General features: G+C 46.5%; 4 protein-coding genes across 9 annotated transcripts in view; 1 reads left to right on the top strand and 3 right to left on the bottom strand.

Annotated features, from left to right (window-relative positions):
- Positions 1-262: 262 nt before the first annotated feature.
- On the bottom strand, positions 263-2,187 carry gja13.2 (gap junction protein alpha 13.2). The gene is made up of 2 exons (XM_037244732.1): positions 1,913-2,187; positions 263-1,467 (listed from the first exon to the last, which is right to left on the bottom strand). The coding sequence occupies exon 2, from the start codon at positions 1,438-1,440 to the stop codon at positions 577-579; it is 864 nt and encodes a 287-aa protein (XP_037100627.1). The 5' UTR covers positions 1,441-1,467; positions 1,913-2,187; the 3' UTR covers positions 263-576.
- A 315-nt stretch (positions 2,188-2,502) lies between these two features.
- On the bottom strand, positions 2,503-4,833 carry gja11 (gap junction protein, alpha 11). Of its 2 annotated transcripts, none has more exons than XM_037244730.1 (5): positions 4,563-4,833; positions 3,806-3,952; positions 3,450-3,635; positions 3,270-3,371; positions 2,503-3,118 (listed from the first exon to the last, which is right to left on the bottom strand). In XM_037244730.1, the coding sequence occupies exons 2-5, from the start codon at positions 3,932-3,934 to the stop codon at positions 2,672-2,674; spliced, it is 864 nt and encodes a 287-aa protein (XP_037100625.1). In that variant the 5' UTR covers positions 3,935-3,952; positions 4,563-4,833; the 3' UTR covers positions 2,503-2,671. The 2 variants fall into 2 exon arrangements, with proteins under 2 accessions (XP_037100625.1, XP_037100626.1); XM_037244731.1 differs by having other exon boundaries at positions 4,593-4,833.
- A 254-nt stretch (positions 4,834-5,087) lies between these two features.
- hsdl1 (hydroxysteroid dehydrogenase like 1) lies at positions 5,088-6,777 on the bottom strand. Its single transcript, XM_037244729.1, has 5 exons — positions 6,344-6,777; positions 5,722-6,167; positions 5,575-5,658; positions 5,361-5,498; positions 5,088-5,287 (listed from the first exon to the last, which is right to left on the bottom strand). The coding sequence occupies exons 1-5, from the start codon at positions 6,561-6,563 to the stop codon at positions 5,222-5,224; spliced, it is 954 nt and encodes a 317-aa protein (XP_037100624.1). The 5' UTR covers positions 6,564-6,777; the 3' UTR covers positions 5,088-5,221.
- A 265-nt stretch (positions 6,778-7,042) lies between these two features.
- The window catches only part of tbc1d32 (TBC1 domain family, member 32), a 35,833-nt gene continuing 17,374 nt past the window's right edge, over positions 7,043-25,501 (top strand). For 3 of the 5 annotated variants that reach the window (XR_005096601.1, XR_005096602.1, XR_005096603.1), the window contains exons 1-34: positions 7,043-7,150; positions 7,449-7,596; positions 7,682-7,846; positions 7,915-8,071; positions 8,147-8,218; positions 8,284-8,409; positions 8,481-8,559; positions 8,676-8,779; positions 8,866-8,927; positions 9,001-9,133; positions 9,201-9,260; positions 9,592-9,679; positions 9,744-9,881; positions 10,321-10,410; positions 10,755-10,897; positions 10,970-11,097; positions 11,494-11,707; positions 11,794-11,873; positions 12,206-12,344; positions 12,837-12,924; positions 13,062-13,180; positions 13,280-13,399; positions 13,807-13,895; positions 15,580-15,702; positions 16,779-16,932; positions 17,261-17,354; positions 17,419-17,523; positions 18,128-18,214; positions 19,778-19,847; positions 20,150-20,268; positions 20,780-20,934; positions 21,016-21,156; positions 21,664-21,852; positions 22,663-22,912. Coding sequence is in view for 1 of the 5 variants with exons in the window: in XM_037244335.1 (XP_037100230.1) it covers positions 7,451-7,596; positions 7,682-7,846; positions 7,915-8,071; positions 8,147-8,218; positions 8,284-8,409; positions 8,481-8,559; positions 8,676-8,779; positions 8,866-8,927; positions 9,001-9,133; positions 9,201-9,260; positions 9,592-9,679; positions 9,744-9,881; positions 10,321-10,410; positions 10,755-10,897; positions 10,970-11,097; positions 11,494-11,707; positions 11,794-11,873; positions 12,206-12,344; positions 12,837-12,924; positions 13,062-13,180; positions 13,280-13,399; positions 13,807-13,895; positions 15,580-15,702; positions 16,779-16,932; positions 17,261-17,354; positions 17,419-17,523; positions 18,128-18,214; positions 19,778-19,847; positions 20,150-20,268; positions 20,780-20,934; positions 21,016-21,156; positions 21,664-21,852; positions 22,663-22,782 (3,897 nt within the window). In the remaining 4 variants the exon portion in view is untranslated. Of the gene's footprint in view, positions 7,151-7,448; positions 7,597-7,681; positions 7,847-7,914; positions 8,072-8,146; positions 8,219-8,283; positions 8,410-8,480; positions 8,560-8,675; positions 8,780-8,865; positions 8,928-9,000; positions 9,134-9,200; positions 9,261-9,591; positions 9,680-9,743; positions 9,882-10,320; positions 10,411-10,754; positions 10,898-10,969; positions 11,098-11,493; positions 11,708-11,793; positions 11,874-12,205; positions 12,345-12,836; positions 12,925-13,061; positions 13,181-13,279; positions 13,400-13,806; positions 13,896-15,579; positions 15,703-16,778; positions 16,933-17,260; positions 17,355-17,418; positions 17,524-18,127; positions 18,215-19,777; positions 19,848-20,149; positions 20,269-20,779; positions 20,935-21,015; positions 21,157-21,663; positions 21,853-22,662; positions 24,973-25,501 lie in introns of those variants that run through there. The other 2 variants (XM_037244335.1, XR_005096604.1) reach the window with 2 other exon arrangements.

Here is a 25,501-nt window from a genome sequence, read left to right as displayed (position 1 = left end):
AAATATATAAATTGTTTTTAAAGTAAGTATACCTAACTAATGAATATTTTTTAATGAACCTAAATGAAATCATTGTTAATTAGGTTAAATAATTCAAATGAATGCAGATAGATATGTATAAAATCAAATATGTATCATGTATGCATGTTGATGCAGCCTAATCCATCCATATGAGTAATTAAATTCAGAAAGCATTTTAACCAAGTAAACTGATTTATAACCTTCATCTTGTCATTTCTTCAGCAATAATAAATTCAGAAAACGTTTTTATATCAAACTTTAATCATTTTCCTAAAAACATACAGGGGCATATACAAAACAAGTGATATCCAATATCATCAACATGATCATTATTATTTCAGATATTTTCATGCACCAAACAATAACTTAATAACAGCATCGAAAAGCACACAGTCAAGGATTTGGCACTCGATTTTTGTGCCCGCCCTCATTATGGTTATTTATTCTGTTTTGAAATAATTTAGTCAAAAACCGAAAAGCAGAGAATGAATCTAAATACAACAACCTTGCTGCACTTGATTTTTACATTTTGAAAGCAAAAGAAATATATAATCGCTAGTGGACGCCCAACAGTTGCTTCTCCTCCTTGGCTCCATCCAGGCTGCCCCCCAGACTCTGGTTGGCCTCCATCTCAATGTCCAGGTTCTTCTTATTTTGCTTCAAGGCATCGTCCACCGTGGGCCACCTGGGCTCGGAAAGCCCGAGTGGGCCCCCGACGGTGTTGATGGGAAACCTCCGCCTGGACTTGGCCTTGCATCGCTTGCACAGCAGGTAGAAGACCTCGATTACGTTGAGCAGCAGGGACACGCAACCCACGACCAGCATGAAGATGATGAAGATGGTCTTCTCGGTGGGCCGCGACATGTAGCACTCGACGGTGAACGGGCACGGCTTCTTGGAGCACGGGAACATGGGTACCATGATGAAGCCGTACAAGTAGTACTGACCGACGATGAAGGCGGCCTCGATGATGATCTTGAAAACCAGCTGGGTCAAGTAGCTCCCCAGGAGGTTCCCCTTGATGGTCACGTTGCCCTTGTCGTCAGTGTACTTGGGCGACTTGAGGCGGACAGTCCCGCCGGGGCTGGCCAGCTTCTCGCGCAGCTTGTTCTCCTGGTGGATGATGTGCATGGCGTGGCCCAGGTAGACCAGCGTGGGCGTCGACACAAAGATGATCTGAAGCACCCAGAAGCGGATGTGCGAGATGGGGAAGACCCAGTCGTAGCAGACGTTCTCGCAACCGGGCTGCTGCGTGTTGCAGATGAAGTCGGACTGCTCGTCACCCCATACGCTCTCTGCGCCGGCGCCCAGGACCATGATGCGGAACAGGAACAGAACCGTCATCCAGATCTTTCCGATGACGGTCGAGTGCGACTGCACTTTGTCCAATAGGCTTGACAAGAAACCCCAGTCTCCCATCTTTGGCGATGATGTTTTCTTGCTGATCTGGATTCAAAAATATTCAACAAAAAACACGGTTGCACATCGATTAATCGATAACTCATCGGTCGGCCTTTTGTACCCTATGTGTATTTCACTTGTTTCAAAATGTTGAAATAAAAATCTTGAGTATTTTGTCGCATCACATATCAAATCAATACAACAAATCAATGAATTTAATTTCAATTCATTTAATATTTAAAATGACCTTGAATCATGATTTTATTTTAAATGTGACTTGAACAAAGTTTGCCCAGCTGCCGCGACAGCGTACGATGTGACGGGAACAAGAGCAGCTGTGTGAGGTTCATGAAATTGAGGTGTAAACACAAAAAACAACCTGACGCAGCATTCGTGACCCAAAACTTCAACAGTATTAAATCACTCTGCTGACAATTTTATTTTATTTATTTTTTGAATCTATAAATGAACATTTTTGTTGTCCTCTTACCTGATGAGCGAGGCCGAGTGGACCGTCCGCGACAGAGGTTGAGCGTTGACTGAGCTGAACCTTGGAGTGGGGTAGAGGCTGAGGAAGCTCAAGTACAAATTCTTCAGCGCAGTACTCGAGTATTTATCAAAATACCTATTGTATGTACTGCTGCTCAAAAATAGATTTTGACTTTCTTACTGAAATGCATTTCAGAGTCTGTACTTCTTTTCCTGTTAAGCCAAAGACTTGCGTGAGTACTTCTACCTCTACCAGTGTACTCTATTCTCATGATTTGCACAAGTTTTTTTTTGTACTACTTCTAGTTGAATACAGAGTACTTTTGCCAGATGGTGCTCCACGATGATTGGTTGGCCTCCGTTTCTCACTTTGGACTGGCAATGAAAGGGGCGGGCCACACAGTAATGATTGACAGGTAAGAGCACAGCCACACCACCATCCACAAACTAATCATGTTGGGGGAAAAAATCCAAGTATTGCGCAAAAAAAATACTTTGAAACAAATACATGTATCATTCCTGAATGTGGAAAAAAATACAAAAATAAATTCTGCTGGCAGGATGATAAACAATGCTGCTAAACGGTTTCCATTGAACTGTATTGAATTAGCAACTTTATTGGTAAAACAAGCAAATCAGAACAACACCAAACATCAACACAAAACAATTTTGTCAATGAAATGTAAACACCCATAACACTTTTCCCAGATGATTTTTATGATTATGATTTTATATTTTCCAGTGAACACACACACACAGCTCAAATATGCACTTCCTCCACGTTGCCTTTCCCCGTCATCTCCAGGTCAATGTTGATTCCGTTCTGTGTGATGCCGTCGTCCCTCAGCATGTACGCCTTCTCCTGAGAGGCAGTTGGCACCGGGGTGACGGGCGTGACTGTATAGTCCCGCCGCCGGGTCGCGCACTCCTTGGCCGCCTTAACGCACAAGTAGAGCAGCTCAACCAAGCACAGGGCGAGCGAAAGCAGCGCGGCCCCCAGCATGAACCAGATGATGACGGTCTTCTCGGTGGGCCGGGACAGGAAGCAGTCCACCCGGTGGGGGCACGGCGAACTCATGCACACGTAGCGAGATTCCAGCGTCAAGCCGTACAGGTAATATTGGCCCACCACGAATACGATCTCCACGGCAATCTTGGCCACTAGGTGGACGACATAGGCGCGGAGGAGGCATCCGCGGATGCTCACCTTAGAAAGATAATTAGATATTATCTCGATTTGCTTTTGATACATACAATGATTCAACGATACATTCCAATGTAACGATTCATTTGAGTTTGTTGAATCAAAACCGGTTGTCCGATTCAAATTGGTTGTTCCTCAAAGCCACGTTGTGTACCTTTCCCGTACTCTTAAGGTATTTTGGGATCTTGAAACTCCGCTGAAGGAACAACAAGGCCTGGTCGTCGAGCTCCGCGTACTTCCGCATGCGCTCCTTCAACTGTGCAAACGGGGAAGGTCATGCTGAGAAGCTGACAGAGGATGTCAATCACTCTCCGTTTCTCGTATTATATCGCACCTTCTTCTCAGCGTGAATGACGTGCAGGACGTATCCCAGGTAGAGCAGCTTGGGTGTTGCCACGGCGATGATCTGCAGGGCCCAAAAGCGCACGTGCGAAATGGGGAAGGCGCTGTCGTAGCACACGTTCTCGCAGCCCGGCTGTTCGGTGTTGCACACAAAGTCCGACTGCTCATCGCCCCACACCTGCGAGCCCGGGACACCCGCGTGGCTCATTTGAATAAACATCTCCAAGATGTTAACCCAGATATGTACATAAGTCACATTTGTGGAAGTGTTAAAAAGCACGGGAGACAAATATTTGCTCAAAAACTTGTTTTCTGTTTTTAGTGTCAAGTCCAGTCGAGTGAACTGACCCTGTCGGCGCCCGTGCTCAGGACCAGGATGCGGAAAACGAAGAGAACCGTGAGCCAGACTTTTCCGATGACGGTGGAGTGAGTCTGCACTTTGTCCAACAGGCGACCCAGAAGATCCCATTCGCCCATCTTCGCTTGTCACGTTTCCTAAATGTAAAACAGTCAAGTCGGAAATTATTTGTTTATTAGTTGAATTTTTGTAGCCACGCTAGTGACAGTGGCACAGATCTTAGAAGGTCACAGAAAGGAAAAAAAATGTCTGAGTGGAGTCACAGCTGGGGAGGATGTGTAAATCCATCCTTGAAACACACACACACACACACTTTATCTGCTTGTGAGCCAGAACTTAACCTTGGATGATAGCGAGGGACACACACACACACGAAGAACAAAAAAATCTCTTAAGAGCCAAGTTTTACCATTACGCAAGTATCACTTAACTTTTAAGTAATTTAAAGAATTTGCTTTAAAAAAATGGTCGTACAACAATCAATAAAATCACAGTTAATTCTAAAAACCAAATTATTTTTGCATATTTTTGTAAGCATTGACGAGTCCCTCGAAAGGCGGGATTAAAATCAAAGCTATTATGCTTATTAGCGCCTGAAGTGGGACAAAATATTAGGAACAGATCTCCTTATGATATATTTGTACTCACGTCAACAATCTCAATCAAAAGAAAACTATCTTTGGCATAATTATGGGCTCGAGCACCTATGTTTGTTGATCTGCAAAAAAAAGTCATTTGATAGTGTACCTAATGAAGTGTCTGCGCAGGTCCACGTACCAACGATGAAAAAGAGGAGGAACGCCGGCAGCTCGGTGGGAGAAAGTGAGCGCGGTGTCGTCTTGTCGCTTTGCTCCGCTGCTGAATTATCAGGAAGGTCCCGTCCTACGCATCACAACAAACCTTTGAACGGAAAATACCTGGAAGCTGGCTTGTGATGCCTTGTTTGGTTTGCCTCGAGTGACCCCGATGCAAGCGGACCCTAAGATACTTGTGAGTACTGTCGTGTTCTCTGTATATGTTTCTGCGCTGTGTGTTGTTCAGTAGCAGCCATTTGAAAGTTTAACATAACAGTGACATCGATGCCCATCTTTGGCATTTCACAATACACAAAAAAGCATCTCATCAGCCATCGATTGTGCAAGTTCTCTTAAAATTATGGCAGATGTATGTAATTTCCCATCATAGATACTCTCGCTCTTAAGCGAGACGTTACTTAACATGGTTTCACTTCTGATAAAAGCAAACGTGAAAGAGGAACTTTTTTATCAATCGTTTTTTAATCATTTATTCAATTTGCTTGGTCAGCACAAACAATCCGAGGGGGTTGATGGCGCGGTCAACGCGTTGGTTCCAGCTAGTGGAAATTATTCTGGAGGATGAATAAAGTGATAATACAATTTTACATCTTAACCGATGAACACCCGCCAGCCCGAAACCCAAAGACACTCCGGGATGCACCTCATCAGTCCGTACTGAGGAAAGAAAACACAATCAATGTTCAGATCGCAAACACGGCACTGATGTGTGACGATCTTGGGTCCCCACCAGCAGTGTGTGCGGCCAATAGCCGGTGGTCCGGTTGGACACGCCGAGGGTGGAGATGGCGTGGCGAACGTAAACCTGCGGCGTGGGCGTCAACCAGCCTTCAGTGAATGATGCCGGGCGCTGCTTACTGGAGGCCAACTGTCCGTTAAACACGCTTTTATTGTATTTTCAAATTCATCACATCGTTTTGGAAATCTGGACACATATGACAGACCCTAAATGGAAGCAGACTTTGAGCAAAGATCCCTCTTGCGCCATACTCAAGGTGGAGAGCTCGAGAGAAATGATCCAAGTAGCCCTGGAAAGCAAATATTCATGTTAATTTAGTATTCTATTATTTGTGCAAAACGTTTCTTCTTACGGTGACGGCGCTGAGCATCACTCTCCCAGGCATCGGCCTGCCGCAGGCGCCGGACGAGATGTTGACTATGGCCCCTCGCCTGCGCTCTAGCATGCCCGGCAGCACCAAGCTGGTCAGCAGTGTGGCGCCTACAACATTATTGGCTGTCACCTCCATCAGCCTCTGGTCGGATATTTCCACCAGCTCCCGAGGAGACGCGCACGACTCGTCCACGCAGTTGACAAGGAGACCCACATCTTTGCCCCTCACTGCTTCCTTGACGAGCTTGCCGGCCGCCTCGTCCCAACCCAGGTCGGCAGGGACCAGGATGGTTTCCATGCCGTGGCTTTGGGAGAGATTTGCGGCAAAGTTGGTGATGCTGGAGCGGCTGTTCGTGATGAAGATGACGCTGAGGCCGTGTCTTGCCAGCTCCTCGGCGTAGGCCTGCGCCACTGGTTCTGATGCGCCTGACGGGAGACATATGGATCAGTGGCTGACATATTTGTTTACATTCGCCACGCCATCTTCACCCTCGGCTTGTCATATGGTGTTCCAATTTTTTGGCCCCTGCTGTTTATACATGCATTATACCTGGCTATACCTACTTTCATTGCTATGTGGAATTGTCTTTGCTATTTCTTACCATACACGACAGCCCAGTCTCCATATCTTTCCCTCAGCTTCCTGCTGGGGATCATCCTGGGCAGGAAATGCACCCTGACCAGCACGTAGCAGTCCTTGAGCAGGATGACAGCCTTGCTGGCCGCGTACAGAGCACCCACCACGGCGAGCATCTCGAGGTAACCGCTGCATGTCTGGGAAATTTCCCTGTAAAGCAAATTGAAGCTGTCCACTGCCGCCATGCTCCTCAAATGTAATTGCTGCAAACGCGAGTTATACACGCAACGTTGTATTTGTCCGACGAAATGTTAAATGAGTGCTAGGGCATGCTAATCAAATGTTGCTACATAATATATTAATTAGAACATGTTTGAAAGTAAGTTGTGGAGCCGATTAATTCTGCAGGGATTTGCCTTAAATGCAACCCGGAAGAAGGAGCAAAACAATGAGTCACGTGATGTTATGCCGGAACACGAATGATGCATTCAAATGCTTATGAGAGAAACCGTAAGTCGTAGTTTAGTTTCCCGAAGCGGCGTTTTCTGTCCTTATAACGACTTTTAAATATAAAAACGACACGTACTTGATTCTTAATTACTTTTACTTTTATTTCTTTGTTTTTCTTCACCTATGTTTTTTCCACTTGAGATACATGAATAATACGCGCATCGTGTACCTTTCTCATGCTCGTGATGATTTGAACGCAGCATGATGGTTGTTATGCTATCCCACAATACACCGCGGTTTGGTGGCTGTTTCCATAGAGACGCGGATGGCGGCTGGCTGACAACGTTAGCGACTTGAAGAGAATCTGTCAAAGGGACGCAAGGTGCGTTTAGACTCGGCGGATTTCTAGCCTGACTTCCTCTTTATTTTTTGCCTCTTGAAGTTAATATTTATCTACTTAAGCAGCAGAGTTGTCAAATCCAGTCCCAGAGAGTAAAAACCAGTTTGGCTTTAGCTAAAGGTGGCAGGTAAACATGTTCACTGGAGGTTTTAGTTACTTGTTTATGGCTGGAGTTTGTGGCTAGAGTTTAACTGTGGCAGGGTTTCTACTTTCTGGACCTGGATTTGCCACCTCTGCACAGGAATATGGAAAGTAGTTTGAGCAATCTCTTTTGCAACAGAGATGTCTTGCGATGATGAGGAGCAGCTGTCTGCTCTACTCAAGCAGTTTCTGAGAACCATCGACGAGCAACTCAGTAACGCTCCTTCGCCTCAAAGCGCCGAGGGCATTCTTCTTCACCTGGAGGAGACAGACAAAAACTTCCACAAGTGAGCTCAGAGCTATCTAGCGGTGGACTTCAACTCTGATAGTCAAGGGTTCACTTTAATCACCTCTGACTGTTGTCTTCCCCAGCTATGATTTTGTCAAAACCCTGCGTCAGCGCTTGGAGACTTCCCTGGGTTGCGTGGTGGACGAAGAGATCAGAAAGCTGCCCCGTGACGATGAACAACACGCTGTTGGCTCAGGTCACGACGTCCTCATCCACGCGGCTGCCGGCCGCAGCCGAGCGTCGCCGCAGTGAGTCCAACCCGGGCTGTACTCACACGTGGCAGGAAACTGCTAACTTTGACACGTGTCATCACCAGGTACCAAAACATGACGCAGAGTTTGAGAGCCACCATGACTGCGGCCGTGGACGGCTTAGTCAGAAGATTTGACGAGGACCAGCTAAGGAAGGAGGAGGAGATGCAACACGGTCGCTACTCCGACGAATGCTCCGACAGCGGCGACTCCTTCAATCAGGTTCTTGCAAATAGACGCAGACTTGTTTGTGTTGTAAAATGTAAAGTCGATTTATGATTCCATCTATTTCCCCAGTGTTACGCCTTCATTCAGCAGGAGCAGCTGCAGGCTTTGGCTGAGAAATTGGAGTCAGGTCAACCCAAAGAGGTGAAGGAGATGCACTCTATTTTTTTTTTTGTATTTGAGTTATTTCATATGTCATTTTTGTTCAGGTCCGCAGGGAGGCCCTGCAGGTGCTTCGTTGCGCGCCGCCATCCGATGTGCTGAGCTGCGACGGCTGGGCCCGCCTACGTCGGAACCTGTGTGCCGCACTGAGCGAGCCCGACGCTGAGCTCAGTGTACGCCGCTGGCTACTTTTTTTTTTTTCCCAATGAGCATTCATTTTTAATCTGGCACCTTGTTGCTTCAGGATCACATTCTTCAGTTCTTCGCTAAGAGCTTCTCCTCGTCGCCCCTGAACGTCACCCGGGAGATTTACACCAGCCTCGGTAGGCTTGTGGTTTTTCATCCCACCCCAAAGTATCCTGCCGCTAATTGTGTAAAAACTGAAAGGGTAGCCAATGTCTGCAAGTTAATCATTTTTGTTTCAATGTCTTCCATTCAGCCAAAAGCACGGAGTACACTTTTTTGTCTCTCAAGTTGTGCTTTCCAAGCGGTGCGGCCAGCTTGGACATCAGCAGACCCCAAATCGGCACTCTCCTCAAGCAGGTATGCTCATAATAGAAATCTGTCGTCTTCAAATGTCATTTGCAGGCAAAATAAAACCAAAAAGTGGTCAAATATGTTTTACTCAGATGCGTCTGATGAACGACTTTCAAAAGGAGGTGACCGCTTTCTGGATCCGCCACCCGGAAAAGTGAGTGCTTCCCCACCGCTCATTTTTTTTTTTTTTATGGAGATCATCCGACATTCCTCTCGTTCTTCTTCAGGTACATGGAAGAAATCATCGAGAGCACCTTCTCCCTGCTGTCCCTCGGTGGCGACTCGACGGAGAAAGTCTTGGAGCCTTCTCACCTGCTGGCACTGCTGGACGTCCGTGCCACTTGGTTCACAAAATGGATGGTGCGTGTCGCCGCTCGACATTGCGTGCGTACGTTGCATTTGTAAGTGCTTCGTTTTGTTTTCTCAGCACGGCTCCTACAGCCGGACGGTGGTTCTCCGTCTCCTACAGAGCAAACACAAGTGTCTGGTGAGTGAATTGTCATTTTGATCTGCCATAGTATTATTGTGAAATGTGAACAAGTCAGCCGGCGTCATGGAACGCATCACCTTGGTAGTCCCACCGAGCGAGTTTGTCATTCGAGAAGTGATTCCTTAATCCTCCCGCTCGCCGCCGGCCTTTTAAAGGGGATTATTGCCGAGGCCCTCGCTTTACGGCCTCTAAATTAACTGTCAGTAAAATGGCGACTTAATCCCACTATGGAGTCGCACTGTAAAAAAGATATGAACAGAAAAACAAGTGACAGCAGGTGTTTATTAAGAGACATCCATTATAATTTCTTGGGATGACATCTTGTCAGATGGAAGCCGCTGTGCAGCAGTGCGTCCTTTACCAGGAATGCTGCCAGCGTTCTACACATCTCCACCCTGAGGAGCGGCAGAGCTCAGGTGAGTGCAAGAAATTAGTGATTAGTGTGGGCGACACTGATGTCATCTCTTCATTGTGTCGCAGGTTCAGACGTGAGCGCCGTCTATAGCGGCAAGGAGCTGCAGTACGCCGTGGTCGTTCATTCACTGTGCGTCTTGGGCAAAATCCTCCTCCACGCCAACGGGAGGAAGCTCTTTCCCATCAAAGTGGCTGCACGGGAAGGTGAACGCTTCACAACGAACAATACACACCTCGTTTACATCATCAGTAATAAACATAACGTGATTGCAGACGACTCATTGTCTGCACTCGTGGCTTTATTGAGGCTGTTAAGGTTGCCTCACTGTATCGAGGCGGGGACTTGAGATTGATTATTTTTTATTGATTCCAGAGAAGGTGGAGACTGTTGACAGTATTTTTCACCTCTGACTCATCTGATAATATTCACAATTATTGATTAAAAAATATTGCCCGATTAGCAATCCGTTGCGTCAGATCATTTAATAATGCACCGTCGGCCCAGTCCACCTGCTGTAAAAAATGCGTGTACGAAACGGACTCATGGTTGTGTAACGGATCGACTTCATTTGACTCCTTCAGGCAAAGTACAACGTAATTAATCATACTGAACATTTCTGACATGATCGTTTCCTCTTTACAGATCCAGTCAGTGTGACGGACTTGGTGGTGGTTCTCATAAACATCATGCTCCAACATCCGCAGCCATTTTGCAACGACAGCCAACACGCAGGTGGCCACATACACGCACACACACACACACACACATGCCTTTAGGTTGAAATGACAAAGTCAGATTATTGCAAGCAATCAGCCAGTAAGGGAACACCGAGGTCCTTCCCAACATTCCTCAGCACTATCTTTTATCTGGTAGCCTTGTCCTCAGGCCTTCTCAGCTGTCATATTCTTAGGTGATGTTTATATTGTGACATGGGATGGTAAAGTAACAACGCGGCGGGCCGGAATAGGCAAACACGATGTAAATACCTATGGTGCAATAAAAAAATAATGAAAATAAAATATATATATATTTTTTTTAATTAGATTGGAATAGGAATAATTGTTTTTACTTGTCAGATGCGCTGTGCCCGAGCGGCCTGGTGATGGCGACGCTGACCGCCATGTGTGAGAGGACCGAGTGCGCTGACCAGTGTCTCCACCAGACGCCGGTCATTCAGACTCTCATGGCACCCGTCATACAGGCGCTCAATGGAGGCCAGGTATGTTAGCATACCTCTTGTTAGCATTTGAGTCATACTACAATGGCAATTCTTTGTGTTTATTCTTTGCAGAGCAAATTAAAGTGCCCCGCAGCCACCCTGCCTCAGGTGGCGGACGTCCTGGCACGGATGGCCAACACAGACCGAGGGTTAGCTCTTTTCTTGTATGACAAGAATCTGCTTGTGGGCCACAGTGAGAGGTGAGTCCTCAATGCAACTGTTTTTCATTTTAGCACTTGTTTGTTAAAGTACACAGATTTTCACTTTTCCCCAAAAAGGTTTTTCACTCATAACGTCAACATACGAATATTTTGGCAGTTCGGTTAGTGATCCCAAAACGCCTCATCGAGACCGTTCACTTGATATCTTACTCGACATGTTTTTGTGCTTTTCCATTTTTGAGCTTTTGACGAGTAGTCTAATGACCTCGGATCATCCTGCTTGTTGAAATGCACAGTCGCTTGCTCTCGGGAGTGATTTCCATCCTCTTTGTCAGCCTCATGAATTTTACACGAGTAGATATCGCGTGATGCAGCAGAAGGCCATTAATAAAACAGCAAATTGACTCTGAAATTATTTCCCGGTTCCACTCGCAGAAGCACGACCGCTCACGCGCTGCTTCGCTTCACCCTGACGCTGCTGGAACGGGAGCTCTCAGCGTCGGGCCAGGACGAGGCCCACTCGCTTCGTGCTCTGTGCGGGGCCTTCGTCTCTCTGTGCGGGCGGATGTGCAACTCTTGCGAGGGCCTGCAGGTCCTGCGAGCGTACGGCCTGCACAAAGCAGCCGCAGCCGCCGCCGCCTGGAGAAAGGTCCGACCGACACTTATGTCGTAAAATCATCAGGACACTGACAATATAATCCGCCCTTATCACCTTGCTTGTATTTTGATTTTCAGAGCAGTTCCTTGTCTGAAAGGATTCCGACCCCAGTGCCTGGAAAGAACCCTGCAACATCCACGCAGGCATTGCAGCACATGTAAGAAAGAACGTACGACATCCCCCGACAGTGTTGCTCTTAAATTCCGCTTTATCATCTTTTATATTGGCAGACTTTGTTTTTTAATACAGCTCATTAATTGCATTTGCTAGACCTAATATTTTGACAGATGAGCTTCCGAGGACATTTAAAGGCAATCTTGTTGATGGTTTATGCTTGCTCGATGGTAATAAAATCACCTTACACATCTGCGCTCACATTATAACAGGTGATCTGTGCCATTGCTTGACAAGCGTGGCGCTTTATTGCATGTATGAACTTGCTCAATTGGACTCTGTCTCTGCTAGTATATATTTCTTCCATCCATACAGGCTGATGTGGGAGGAGACATTGCTGGACAGCCTGCTGAATTTTGCGGCCACCCCCAAGGGCGTGCTGCTGCTTCAGCAGAGCGGCGCCATGCAGGAGTGCGTCTCCTACATGTTCTCTCGCTTTAGCAAAGAATTGCAGGTAAACGTCAAGACGTCAGCAATATGTGGGAATTTATTTTGGAATAAGAAAAAATGTATTCCAGACATGTAGACATGGCTAGAAATATCATGAAGAAAGCCAAAGTAAATTAGTAAGTGAGCCAGATAAGGTTCCTGAATCAAATGTCCTTATTAATATTATTTTTTTGTGCAAGTGTCCTCTTCAGTATTCACAGTGTGTCACCACCGGCTATGCTAATGCAGATCACACCTTTCGCGCATCGCCTCACCCCCCACACCCACCGCTTGCACTTAATTTAGCGCCATTGTTTACTCACGCTTGTAATTGCTTCCCGTGTTTGCTTTGCACTTTAATTAAGGAGCGTGATTATTTTTAACTAATGAAGGCCACACTTGAAATCCAGCATATAATTGGATTTCAAAAACGCTCAACTGACAAATTTTCTCTCAGATATGTTTTCAAACACGTTTCATTTGCTGATTTCTCACTATTTATTTATTTTTTCTTCAGGTGAGCCGTTGTGAGAAGTTTGGTTATGGTGTCATAGTAACCCAGTTGGCGGCCACGGCGGCGGGCGCGATGGCTCTGCAGCGCTCAGGTACAACTACACACTGCAGCTGGTTGGCATCAAAGTTGTTGTTCCACTCCAATCCTGTAGGTGGCACTCACCGATTTAATTCTTGATTTGGACTGGGACTGGAGTCAAAATAACACATTGGTGTTGTCGTGTGCCAGGCTTTGTGCGGGCCCTGGTTCTGGATCTGTGGTCGGCGTTGGAGTGCGGCAGCGAGGATGCCAGGGCGGTCCGACCCAAACCCACGCCCATGGAACCCATCGACAGGAGCTGCCTCAAGGTACTAACAACCACTGCGGCTAGAAATGGTCTTTGTGATTTGGTCCGGTGTTCTGCGTGCGTTCTGTGTGAAACTGGGTCGCTTTGTGTGTATTTGCAGTCCTTCCTGTCGCTGGTCAACTTGCTGTCGTCCTCTCAGTCCGTGTGGCAGCTGCTTTCTGGACAACCTTTGGCCAACAAGAGTGAATACACACTGAGGGAAGTGCCAAGCTCGGTGCCTGTGAGTGAGCCAACACAAACACACATGTGCTACTTTGGCGCCATCTTGTGGCATTTGTTTGGCATGGAACTATGTTAAAGTGATTTGCGGTACTTTACTCTGACAGAAGTATTGCCGCTAAATATTGCTTAGTGCAGTTTAGCACTATTTAACATTGAAGCACTACCACTTCTTTTTACCTTTAATGGGCAATGCCTTTTAATTTAATCCTCTCTCTATTTCCCCCACACACACATATATCCAGTCATTAAATTTGCCTACAATTCCTCTTTCATCCATTTGAGGGCATGTTTGCTCCTTTGACGATGACTGGAATTGCAAGTTTGGCTTTTGTCTTCAACACACAGGGCTTCCACCTTAAATGGAGTAAGCGTGTGATGTTCACAGCCTCCCACTCTGCTCCACAGGACTTGATTGACAGGCTGATTGCTGTGAATTCCGCCACCAAGATCCGTTCCCTTTTCCACTACGAGCAGTCGCACACGTTCGGCCTGAGGTGAGAGCCAAGCATCGCAGTCACCGGAACAACAAAAACAAGAGCAGCCCATGGCAGTTAACATTCCACCTTTTCCCGAAGTCCCGCCAGATTTTCTGATGTCTCACGTCACTTTTAATCGTTGGACTTTTTAAAGCGCATTTTGTCTGCTGTCTTTTTAATATGCCGGCGTTGTGTTGAAACATCCCATAAAAGTAAACCTCTCGACGAAGATGAAGAGCCCAAATGTCTTCTCCGTTTGCTGCCATGGCAACCGGCGCTCGCCCGGGCCTGCATCGATTGCTACGCCCTCCCCGCTGGTGATGGATTAATGCACGCGAGTGTGCGTGTGCACTGGCGCGGAACGTAAATTTTGTCCGTTTTTTATTTTTTTTGTGCAATGCATGCATCAGCACTGCACATATTTGTAGGGAAGATAAAAAGCAGACTTAAAAGAAAAAGTATTAGATGCTCCTCTTAGGACACTCGCAATGCAATTTAAAAAAATGATCCCGTCCCTTGTGCACAGCCTTAAAAAACCTGCCACACTATTCCAAATGTACACAGTATATGATTTGGAAAGTGTTGGCTGACACGGTGAGATGTCCAGCAGACTTATGAGTGAGGAGAACACGTCGGGGGTAAAGCTTATCGGACAAAGCGCTAACAGCTTTGCTTCTCCGAGCGTCGTTTTTAAACGGGGGAGCGAGGTCGTGGAGCTTGACAAGCTGGCAGCCTTTCACTTGGCCGTGTCAAGGCGACTGAGAGTGCTTGTCAGTCAGATGTCCGTACTGCACTTGGGGAAACTTTAACAACAGCATCCTGTGCGCTTACAGGACACTTGATTAGGTACCGAAGCTGCTCAGATCCAACGGTGTTGTGTTATTGAAATTCCGTCTTTGCATTATAAATGAAATGTCAGCTCGTGGCAGTAAAGCGCCATTACGTCTATTCGTCAACTGCCAGTAGACGCCACAAAAGGAAAGACAATACATCAGGGACAGTCGTCTTTTGATTTTGCAGGTTATGTAGCGAGCAAATGTTCTGTGCTGCGTAGCAAACAGTACTTGCGGGTCAGCTGAAGGACTTGGTCCTCCTTAGAATTTAGATGTGATCCCTTGTATTTTTAGTGTTGAGGTTTGTAAAGTACAAAGCTGGAGCGCCGTCGTTATTCCACAGCTTGTGTAGAGTCTCAGCAGAATGTTTAAGCCGGGCATCATTACCAGCATTTGAAAATGAACCATGAAGGCTTCTCGCGGGGATTCCCCCACTTCCAGTCACCCTCCCCCTTTTTTTTTTATACAAAGCTCGCGAGTGAAGCTGCCGGAGAAAATTGGCTTCGCTAATCCGCTTCTCGTAGACATTCATGACTCTCCGGAAATCGACTGGGATTGTCGGCGTGAATGGTAGCCAGTCTGACACTTGAGCACAGTTTGAGTGACTTTGTGCTGCTGCTTCTGCTGCTTTAAGTGAGCCAACATTTTCTTTCATATCCTTGCAGGACTTCTAGCATATCATACTACAGTTAAGATGCAATATTAATTTTACCATCCATTCGTTACTCAAGTCAGCTTTCCTCATTAAAATGAATGCAAATAACATGAATCCGTTCCCAAAATCCCACCCCGATTATTATTTTTAAAACTGCGGAGGATAAAGAATATATTCATGTGTGAATATTATTTGATTGTCTGTATTTTTGTAGATTACTGAGTGTGCTGTGCTCGAGTCTGGACTCCTTTCTGCTTCTCGAGAGCCAGTACAATATGTGCAACGTGTTGCTGCAAGGCCAGAGGGACAACGTGATCGACCAGGACGGCGGCAACAGGTAGGAACTAACCCACTGTGCATATTCAGCGCAGTCACAGGAGTTTAACGTCTACTTCTACGTTTTTACTCACGACTGTGAATATTTTTTTTGCGGCTACACAAGCCCTCTTGTGTGTTTGAGTAAAAGGTTAAAGTGGCAGAGGGTTGTGGCTAACCGCCAGAGCACTTTGAGCGCAAATGCCAAAAGCTCAGCAGGCTCGCCGCTCGCCTGCTTGGGGGCTTTGTGAAACATTTGGAGGCTGCCAGGTTTGACAATTTGATGTGGGCGAGCGTTCCCGCTCCCCCGCTCACCTTCAGGGGGCTTTGCTAATGCAGCACTAAAGGTCTCCGTGTTACACAAGACACCGACTGAGTCGTCACGACAGGTGTGCGTAGACAAGCGAGAGCACCTGGAAACGTCCGAGATGGCCGCTTGGAACGGTTGAAACACGAGCAGGGCCAGGCGGGAGAAATTATTTGCCCGCCTCGTCGCAGATACGATGAAATAAAGCCGACAGGAAATCAGAATGTTCCGAGACCATCTGTCACGCGCGTGTAAATGACCTCAAAAGCACGACTCGTGTCAGTGCGTCGGGCGACACGGCGGCTCGTTCATTACTCCGCATCATCATCATCGTCTTCGCTCCCACCGAAGCCAATTGTGGCTGCCACAATAACATCCTGCGAGGCGCGTTTCATTTGAATGTACTTCTTTGAGCGACTCTCCGTTGTGAGCAGAACGCATCGTCTCCTCCTCATTGCCAATTTTCGAGTCCAAATTGCTCCTGAGGTTGGAACCAAAGCAGTTAGCATTCACTCTTAAAAGGCGCTCACATCGGAGAATTCACAAATCCGACGAGAGGCGTTAACGGCGAGCTTCCCTCGCATCGCGGTAATGTACTGCGCTGACTCTCGTTTATGGTTTTCATTCTCTGTTTCTGTAATTGGAGTTTTCACTGGGCACCTTTTTAAAAATGGAAAAAAAAAAAAAAACTCGGAATGGCCTCTAAAAGCACCAGAGAATTGATTAAAAATCATTCATGGAATCTTTTTATGTGAGACCAGACCAAGCCTCACAAAAGCTGTCCTCCTCAGGCGCTTCATCTTGGACAACATATCGGTGGAGCGGAACCACGTGCTGGTTCGCGGCGCCCTCGTCGGAGGCCCATCCGAGAGGAGACTCCCCCCGCGGGCATTGCGGCAGGTCAGCCTCACCAGCCCAGAAGGAAAATCTACTCGCTTGTGTCGGGTATTAACGTCCTCTTTTTACCGCAGAGAACGCTTCATTGCGTGTTTGAGACTGGCAGCCTGGCACGGTTGGGGATTGCTTATCAATTATTCAGGTCTCGTTTCAGAGAACAGAAAATGGGGTTTCATTTTAAGCGGCGGTCACAGAGAGGATGTGACACGCTCCCAACAGGAAGGAGGCCGTTTAAGGCTCTCGGCTTGATTCAAATTGCACCGCTCTTCTGTTTATGCCTCCTGTTGGAAAATTAGCTGTGATAAGTTTTTGGAACAAATGCAACAGTATCAGCTGTTTTGAAAAGTGCTTTGGTCTCTCTTTGTATCCCATGCAGGGAGATGCTCCGTATCCCTGGCCCATGTTTTCATCATTCCCTCCACCCACCTGCTACACTTTAGACCCACCGAGAAGCCAACAGAACCCGCTGGGTGAGATTCCCTTCCATGTGTTTGGAGCGGGTGCAGGAACCAACGGGGTCCTTTCATTGAATAGAACCCGAGATGATGGACTTCCTGACGTCAACTCAAGAGGGCTGGATGGAGACGTGCCGCCGGCTCTACCGCAAAGTCGTGACAGCCGGCCACTTGAGCGCCACAGGTAAGATGATGATGACTTGATGATGAAATGCCAACGACGTGGTTCTGTGCACATAGTGGGAGCTTTCAAGAATTTTCAAATGTCACGCTCTCTCCCGTTAACTGCGGCCGTGACTCAGCGGCACAAAAAAAAGCAAGTCGCGGCCAAAGTGGGTGTCGCCCTGGCACCAAGTGTGCACTAAGCCCGCCCGCTCCTCCTCGTTTTACGGCGACCGTTTATTAAGGCGGGCTGACGATTTATACCCGGCGTTTCCCACCTCTGCTCTTATTTGGGCCGCCATTAACCGGCGGCTGGCATGTCGTTGCCTTTTAACAACCCTTCATTGCAGCAAAATTGTAGCACTTAACAATAATGACAAATCAATTAAGCCCCTTTCCACCGTCAGTTTATCCCACGCTCGTTTGTTTGTTGCCACTGTGTCGCGATTAGCACTTAGCAATAACACGTGCAAATGACGCGCGGAATATTTTGGGGGACTGGCAACTTTGCAAATGTATAGTTGACGTACCGTATTTAAAATGAGCTCCTGTCTCTTACATCGTGGTCTCATTGGTGTGTGTGTGTGTGTGTGTGTGTGCTTGCTCGTGTTTGTTTTCATTCACAGTGCTGGCTGACCTTCTGGAGAAGGTTGTGTTCCATCTGTCCAAATGTTCCACGGAGCGCTTCTTCTCCCCGCCCGAGTACAACAAAGGTCAGTGAGTGTGACGCCGGCCGGCCGCTTCTTCTCCTTCTTCTTGACAAGTCGGACGTGAGAACGGTGGCTAAAGGGCAGCGGCGAAGCAAGGCACGTCTTTTGTTCCCCAGATGCTCTTTCGCTGCTGATGCTGTTGCGTGATGACAACGTACGTGGCTTTCGGGTAAAAAGAGAACTCGTCGCTGAGAGGTGGAGCGGAAAATACACTGGCACCGGAGGAGAAATGCAAACACACTGACTGTCATTGAAAATGCACATTTACAAAACTAGCACCCAAAACGAGCAAAATCTTTTTCTTGCCTTGGAATTTTTTTAAACCAGTGTGGGCTGTCAGCGGCTTACTGTTTACTAGCCGGCGGTAAAACAACCTACCGATGATGATGATGATGATGCAGCGCTAATTAGTGGATCTCCCAGCTCAAACCTGCACGCCTACGTTCCCATCGGCATCTATGCGCTAATTACGCATTTTTCAAGTCATCCCCACAATTTTCACAAATTAAATTCACAATATCAAGCACCTGAGGACATCTTTTTACAGCGGCTCAAATGGGTCTTCCTTGGACACTTCATTAGGTACGCCTGCACTGTCTAATGCCAGCTGGTTCGACAATTGGGCTTCTAAGATGATTAAATTGCAATTGATATGTGAGTAAATCTGGAATATTAACTGTCCACATAAATCTAAAGTCAAAACATCAATAAATAACAACGCAGTCCGTTTTAATTGCGAACCTCAGGAAGTCGCCGTCCCAGGAAATAATGAACGAGCGCATCCGCCGCTGTGTGACCTATCGGAATATTGACACCTTTGCTAATTGATGAAGTCGTCTGCCACCCATCTAATCAAGGAATGACGACGACTACGTGACGTTATTAACAACCCTCTACTATTCTTATCACGAAAAAATGATCAAGAGACATTTTTAACTCGGTTTGCTGCAAAACATGGGCCAAATAACTGCTCCTATCTTAAGGCATTGATGTATAAGCTTTGGACACTTGTGCTTAAGGCGCACGCTTAAAAATACACACTCGGGTCTTTTTCTTATAATTCTTATAATCAATCCTTGCAAATAACAGCTTAGGCGCGTCGGAAACGAACGGGCTGTTTGTGTGTGCGCGTGTGTGTGTCTTGGCTATAAGCCCAGCGCCTCAGCCCTTCTCGAGTGCTCTCATTGTGTGCCGAGAGCAGACTCATTTGGCGAGCATTAACCTCTGTCACGTCAGCCCTCCTCGCCGTCCGTGTGCTCGAAGGCGGACGGTTCTCTTTGAAAATGGGCCGGCAAACCAGAGCAGCTTTTATGCGGGCATCTTAATAGCACGCGTTTACTGAAATCCTGGTTTGCCATACCAACCTCCACCAGCACTTGCTAGGAGTACTCCTAGTGTTAGTATATAAATTTAAGGGGTTCAAGGATTGACCCTTGAGGGACTCCACATGTCCTGGACATTCAATCAGATTCAAAGCTTCCATCTGTAATCCCTAAAGGACCTGATGTGTTTTTGTGAGCAATGCCAGTCGTAATTGCCACTTGTGTTTTTGTAATTGTCGTGCAGAGCTGGAGATGAGCGTGGACACGGTGGCGCTGTCTCCTGTGGAAATGCTCGGCATGGACGTCTGCCTTCGGTATATCGGCGCTTTTATTTTTGATTCATAAGTCATATCGCCTTCCACTTATTTTCTGTGTACTTTTCCAGCTCTGCCATTTTCAATTTTTTATGAGGAAAAAAGATCTTAAATGTCAGCGACATTTGATGTTAATCATGTTTTAATAATGAGATCATCCCCAAAATGAAGGGAATAAAATGAAACCCCCTTTATTGAAGTTCCTCCACTTGATTAATGCACAGCCCAATTAAAACACAGATTCATAATTTATTCCGTATGTATCTTATATTTATTTGTATTTTTTTTTTTCTTCCTTCCAGATACGGCCTTGCCCTCAAACTGCTCAGCCAAGAAGAGGCGGCGGGCCACCTGATGCTCCTCATGAAGCACATCAAGAACTTCCTTTCCCGGCGAAGGGTTCCAATGTCCTCTCCACTGCGTATCCTTGTTGTGGTTTAGTGTTTCAAAACAAGTTTTTGAAATTCAGGTTTAAATTTTAACATAGGCTTTTCAATGAAAGATTTGAGACGTTAAAAGTACAATTTGTACCAAGTGACGTTGATTTTCCCAACGAAGCCGAAGGAAAGAGGCCATCCTATTTTCTTTTTGATTCCCTTTGATGCGCTTGCATTCGAGATGAAAAATGTCGCTTTCGACGGGGCCGTGCTTCATTTGGAATTCTGTGGCAAGTTGACAGCGCATTGTGGATTGATGAGGCAGTCAGTCACCGTCAAAGTGATGTTTAGCTGTTTGTTATTTGCCGCTCGGCTGCCCGCCGGCATTCTCGCCAAACAAATCATCACTTTTGTCCTGTTTATTATATTACTTGGCAGTCACAAATGATCAGAAGGCAAAAAAAAACAGCCCCAGATTGACTTTCACACAGTGATGTTGCAGTTTGCGATTCAAGACAATTTGGGAAAATATACATCCTTGAGTCAGGACGTCAGTCACCGATCAGGAAGAATATCCCGGCCACGATTGGTTGACGTCGACGGTATTCCTGATGCTGTCTGGAGACTGGCGGCGCTCTCTGAGGGTGTTGCGCAATCTTTCCTCTCTGCTCACTTCTGCCCTCATTTGGCCAGCCAGCGTACACATGTCGGTGAGTCCTCGTTTTCAGATAACAAAAAACAGAGCTAATATTTACTGCCCAAAAATGTACATTTGGACGCCGTGGCTGCAGGTGGACCTTCCGTCGCGAGTGGCCGAGTCGGGAATGCCGCCACTATATTGGTGCTCGGCTCACTACGTGGAGATGCTGCTGAAGGAGCAACTTCCGCTGGTGCACGCCGCCTTCAGGATGTCGGCTTTCACTCCTTCACAGGTCACGCTCCTTTTTATGTGTCCTCACGTCCTGACAATTTAGCACCTCAGACTCCCAGAGCCGGCGACTTAACATTCAGCTCGGCTCCCCTCTCTTCAAGAACCCACCTCGGCGCCTCTCAGCCTTCAACTCGACAGCGCTTTTCAAACGCCCCCACGCACCTGAGGAGGCGTGCGTGTGTGAGGAAAAGATTTGTAACCGTTAGACATACAAAATTGGAATTAGGGGAGAGCCAAGAAACCCATCAAGCTTTAAAACGGAGTTTGGGTTTCAAGCCCGGGTTAGGTTTGAAAAGAGTGAGTGGACGTGATGTTGGCCGAATACAAATAAACAGCAAGCTTGCTAATCTTCGCATCCCATAATCCCACTTTCATATTCAACACCGCCGGCCGGCCAAGCCTCCTTCCTTGCATCTTCGCAAATGTTTCCGAGTCAGCGCAATCTCAAATTACACTCCAGATGTGTTTACTTGTGTACGCTAAACAAAGCTACAATCTTGACACACAGATATGCATCCACTGGTTGACTCAGTGCTTCTGGAACTTTCTGGATTGGCCTGAGATCCGTCACTACGTGTGTATATGCGTACTGATGGGAGCCGACTACCAGGTGTACGCCTGCATGGCCGTCCTCAAGCATCTACAGCCGCTTCTGCTTCAGCAGACGCAAGCTCGCAACATGCAGGTTTTCCTCAAGGTGAGCCGCCAGGACCGAAAACTCGTTTCCGTTTTTGACCTGATTTTAATTTCTGTCTCGTCGCCGTCATCCGCTGCCCACTTCCTGTGAATAAAAGAGCAGTTAGCCAGCCGGGCTTTATCACGGGACGCTCGCCTAATGAGCGCCAGCATCAGATACGGCTGTCGAGATAGACAAAAGCCTGCGTGAATAGTTTTACACTGTCCTTATCCTGAATTGAACCATTAACTTTTAGATATTGCGATTTTCTCTCTGCAAGCCTCGTCATTTATGTCGGTGGGAACAATGTGAGGGGTGGATTTTTTACATTTACACACACACACTTATTCGCACTAGGCCTGTTTCACAAGGAGTAATATCTATATTTCATCCAAATTAAAAATTTAAAAGGCAGACAATGTGTTGGAGCTGTCGTAAGTCTGCGAGGAGAAAGTTAACCGCTCGACTAACCACTGCGGGGCATCCATACTGAGCTGTGGGATGCGCACGCCGTGTACAGCTTTGGGAAAGTGTGTACACAGCTGTGCGGTGTGTGCTCCCAAGCTGCGGGACGTACGTGTACCAGTGTGGGAACTCCGATGTGGGGAAGTATGTACACGCAGCGGTGACACAAAAATCATAGCAGTGAGTGGAGTTCAAAATTCGGCATTTCCGTGGATATAAAAAGTCCACACACCCCTGTTGAAATGCAAGCTAAATCATTTTTAAATCGTGGGATTTTTCAAGGCGTGTTAGAACCTAGAGTGTTAACAGTTACCATGTTCAATTGGAATCAAAACAATCAATATTTTGTTTACTTTGTCTTGGCAGGAGGAACCCATCCAGGGCTTCAGGTTCTGTGACTACCTCGATTTCATGGAGCTCCTTGAAAGACGCTACCGGAACTTTGTGCTTAGCGACATGAAAAGCATCCGCAACTCAGACCTGTAAATGCGGAATGCATAATGCGTGTAGCATTTAGCTCAACATGTCTGCTGTACATACAAGCCCCTGCCATCTCTTGTGGAGACGGCATCCTTCAACCTTTGATGGGATCGCCTCATTTCCAAGAACCCTAAAGGTAGAGTGTTGTACTTTTTCAATGTCGCCCTTGCATTCGCGTCACATTAATGCCGGCCCACGTAAGACATGGCAGCCGCTCGTGATGAAAAATGCATGAGGGCGCTTGCATCACGCCAGTAAAGCCTCATCAGTAAGCATGCCGTCCCCTCAGCCAGATGATGTCTCTCATGCCCAAAACAGCCAGGCAGGAATCCCAAATGAGCTGGCCGCGTCGCAGCACTACTTCTACCATGATGAATGATCGCAGGGAGGAAAAAAATTGGTCTCGTACTATAACTGTTTTTAGCATGTATTGTATTAAGTCTGCAACAGCAGGGGCCCCAAAGTTGAAACCTGTGGAACACCATACGACAAATTACATCTCCATCAGACCATCGTGGTGATAAAACAAAAAAGCGTGAGGGAACAGTGTTGTCACTCAGCATTGAAATTGTCAATTCAAAGTCTCAAAATAAGCAAAGAAGTTTTTATTTGTTCATTCACATTTGTTTTGTTGCTGAACAATTTGCTGCGAATAAGATGCACCCGCTGTGGTTTATTTTAACACTAATATATGCAAGCTGGAACCTTCTCCAAGAAAAACAAAACCTGCCAGCAGTGACAAATAGTTTTGCGCATAAGTCCGGACAATACTGAGAGGGGAAAAATAAGAAGGCTGTAATCAAAATCAAACTGGAGAATGAAATGACATTTCAAATAATCCTTTTAATCATTGCTTTTAAAAGACTACACTCATTAAATGTTTAGAAAAAAAAGCCAGAGAGGACGACCCACATTCTCAAGGCGTCAATCAGCATCGCAGTGAGTGCCAACGTTCAAACACTTCCCGAGGTCTCCTCCGGGTCATCCGGTGACGTTTTCGAGCAGGCTGCGGAAGGCGAGCCAGGTGACATCCGACCCCTCCCCTTTTTTTCTTCACACTTTCCCGACACTTTTCGTCACCAGCTGACGCGCAGCGGGGGGACGGATAACCTTTGTGAGACGAGGAACGCTATTATGAGGGCAGACAGTCTTGTGTGTGTCGCTGACATGGCTGACAGTGTGACTGGGTGCACTTTATAAAGTGAGCCAGTCGCACCGAGTCCATCCCACCATGTCAAACGACTCGATATTTGATGTTGCAAAGCCGTTTGATATTCCGAAGACCGCACACACAATTTAGCATCTGAAGTCCACAAATGGCATTTTATAGCATTAGCATTCCAAAGACCACAGACAACATTTTAGCATTAGCATGTCAAGTTCATAGTCAATTTATTTTTCTTTTCATATTTGCATTCAAGAGTCCACAGGATTGTGCAAATAATATTTTTCTGCATTAGCATTCTAGATGCTGGTGTTTTTTTTAGCATTCTGAATCGAATCGACGTTGAAATTTAAACAGTTGACGGAATGAAATGTTGACATGCACACACTTATTAGTCAGAAACAGCTGTTTGCCATGAACACATTTGTTTTACTATTACCAACACATGTTCACGATCAACAATTGTATGCTTCTGGTATTTAAAAGTCTTTATTTGATCACAGTGACAGTTATTCATACCACCGGCTTGCGCTGCTTTTTTAGTTTGACACCGGCGCTGACATAGAGCGACGCGTTAATCCCTATTAGTGTCCAAAAGCTCGTTAGCAGCGGCGGGTGGGCCTCTTCGACCTCGATAAAGTTTACACTTTAGTGATGATGGCGCATAATGGCGTGATTTCTTTTTTTTTTTTTTTAAGCGTTGCGCTGTTGTTAATGACGACCCATTTCAAGGCAACCGCGGCCGAGTAATTCTTGCTAATTAGCGTGACGAGGCGGCCGTGAGGTTTTGGTGTGAAGTCGGAGAAGCTCTTCTCTCTCTTTAAACCTTTTTGTATCCTGCACACGCTTGCAATGGAAAAAAACAACAGAGCGCTTGCTACTTGCACTTGTGTGGAGATAACGTTGTGTAACAGTTGTGTAGTTTTAGTTTCAAATGTGTAAGGTTATCAGTTGTATGTCTATGGTCAACAATTTACAGTATCATTGTGTCTGCTCTGTACAGTTAAGGAATAAATGACCAACACAAATCATCAGTGACAGGCGTCATTGACTTGTTTATCTTCTTTTTTTATTCGGGTTGCTTCTCCACTTATCTGTTTTGGAAAATCTATTGTTCTCCATCCTCTCTTCCCGCTAGAGATCCTTTTTTCTTCCCCCCCCCCAGCCTCATCTCCATTCGACATGCAGGCGGAACACTTCTGGGCTTTTGGGACTCCTCCATTAGCATTTCCATTTGCCGCGGTCAATATTTCCCACCGTGGCGCTTATTGTTCTGGTGCGCGTGGAAATGGGATGACGTTGGAGTTGGCTGATGAAAACCGTGCGGGAAAAGGTCAGGATGTCGTTAATAAAGATGCCGGGGAATTTGCATCCACGCTCGGATGGGATTCATCAACTATGACAGAAGTTATCCACCTGCTCTCCCGATCAAATTTTTTCAAATAACATCTTCCAGCCTTCTTGTATAGAGACAATTGTGTGTTCTCTGACACGTTCTTCCCGACTCAAGCAGCATTTGTATTCGGATTTGTGAGGCCTGAGTCCAAATCTCCCCGTAAG

The sequence above is a fragment of the Syngnathus acus genome, chromosome 24, assembly GCF_901709675.1.
Source record: "Syngnathus acus chromosome 24, fSynAcu1.2, whole genome shotgun sequence".
Taxonomy (NCBI): domain Eukaryota; kingdom Metazoa; phylum Chordata; class Actinopteri; order Syngnathiformes; family Syngnathidae; genus Syngnathus; species Syngnathus acus.
The sequence above is the reverse complement of the archived record's forward strand: the minus strand, read 5'-3'. Positions and strand labels throughout refer to the sequence as shown.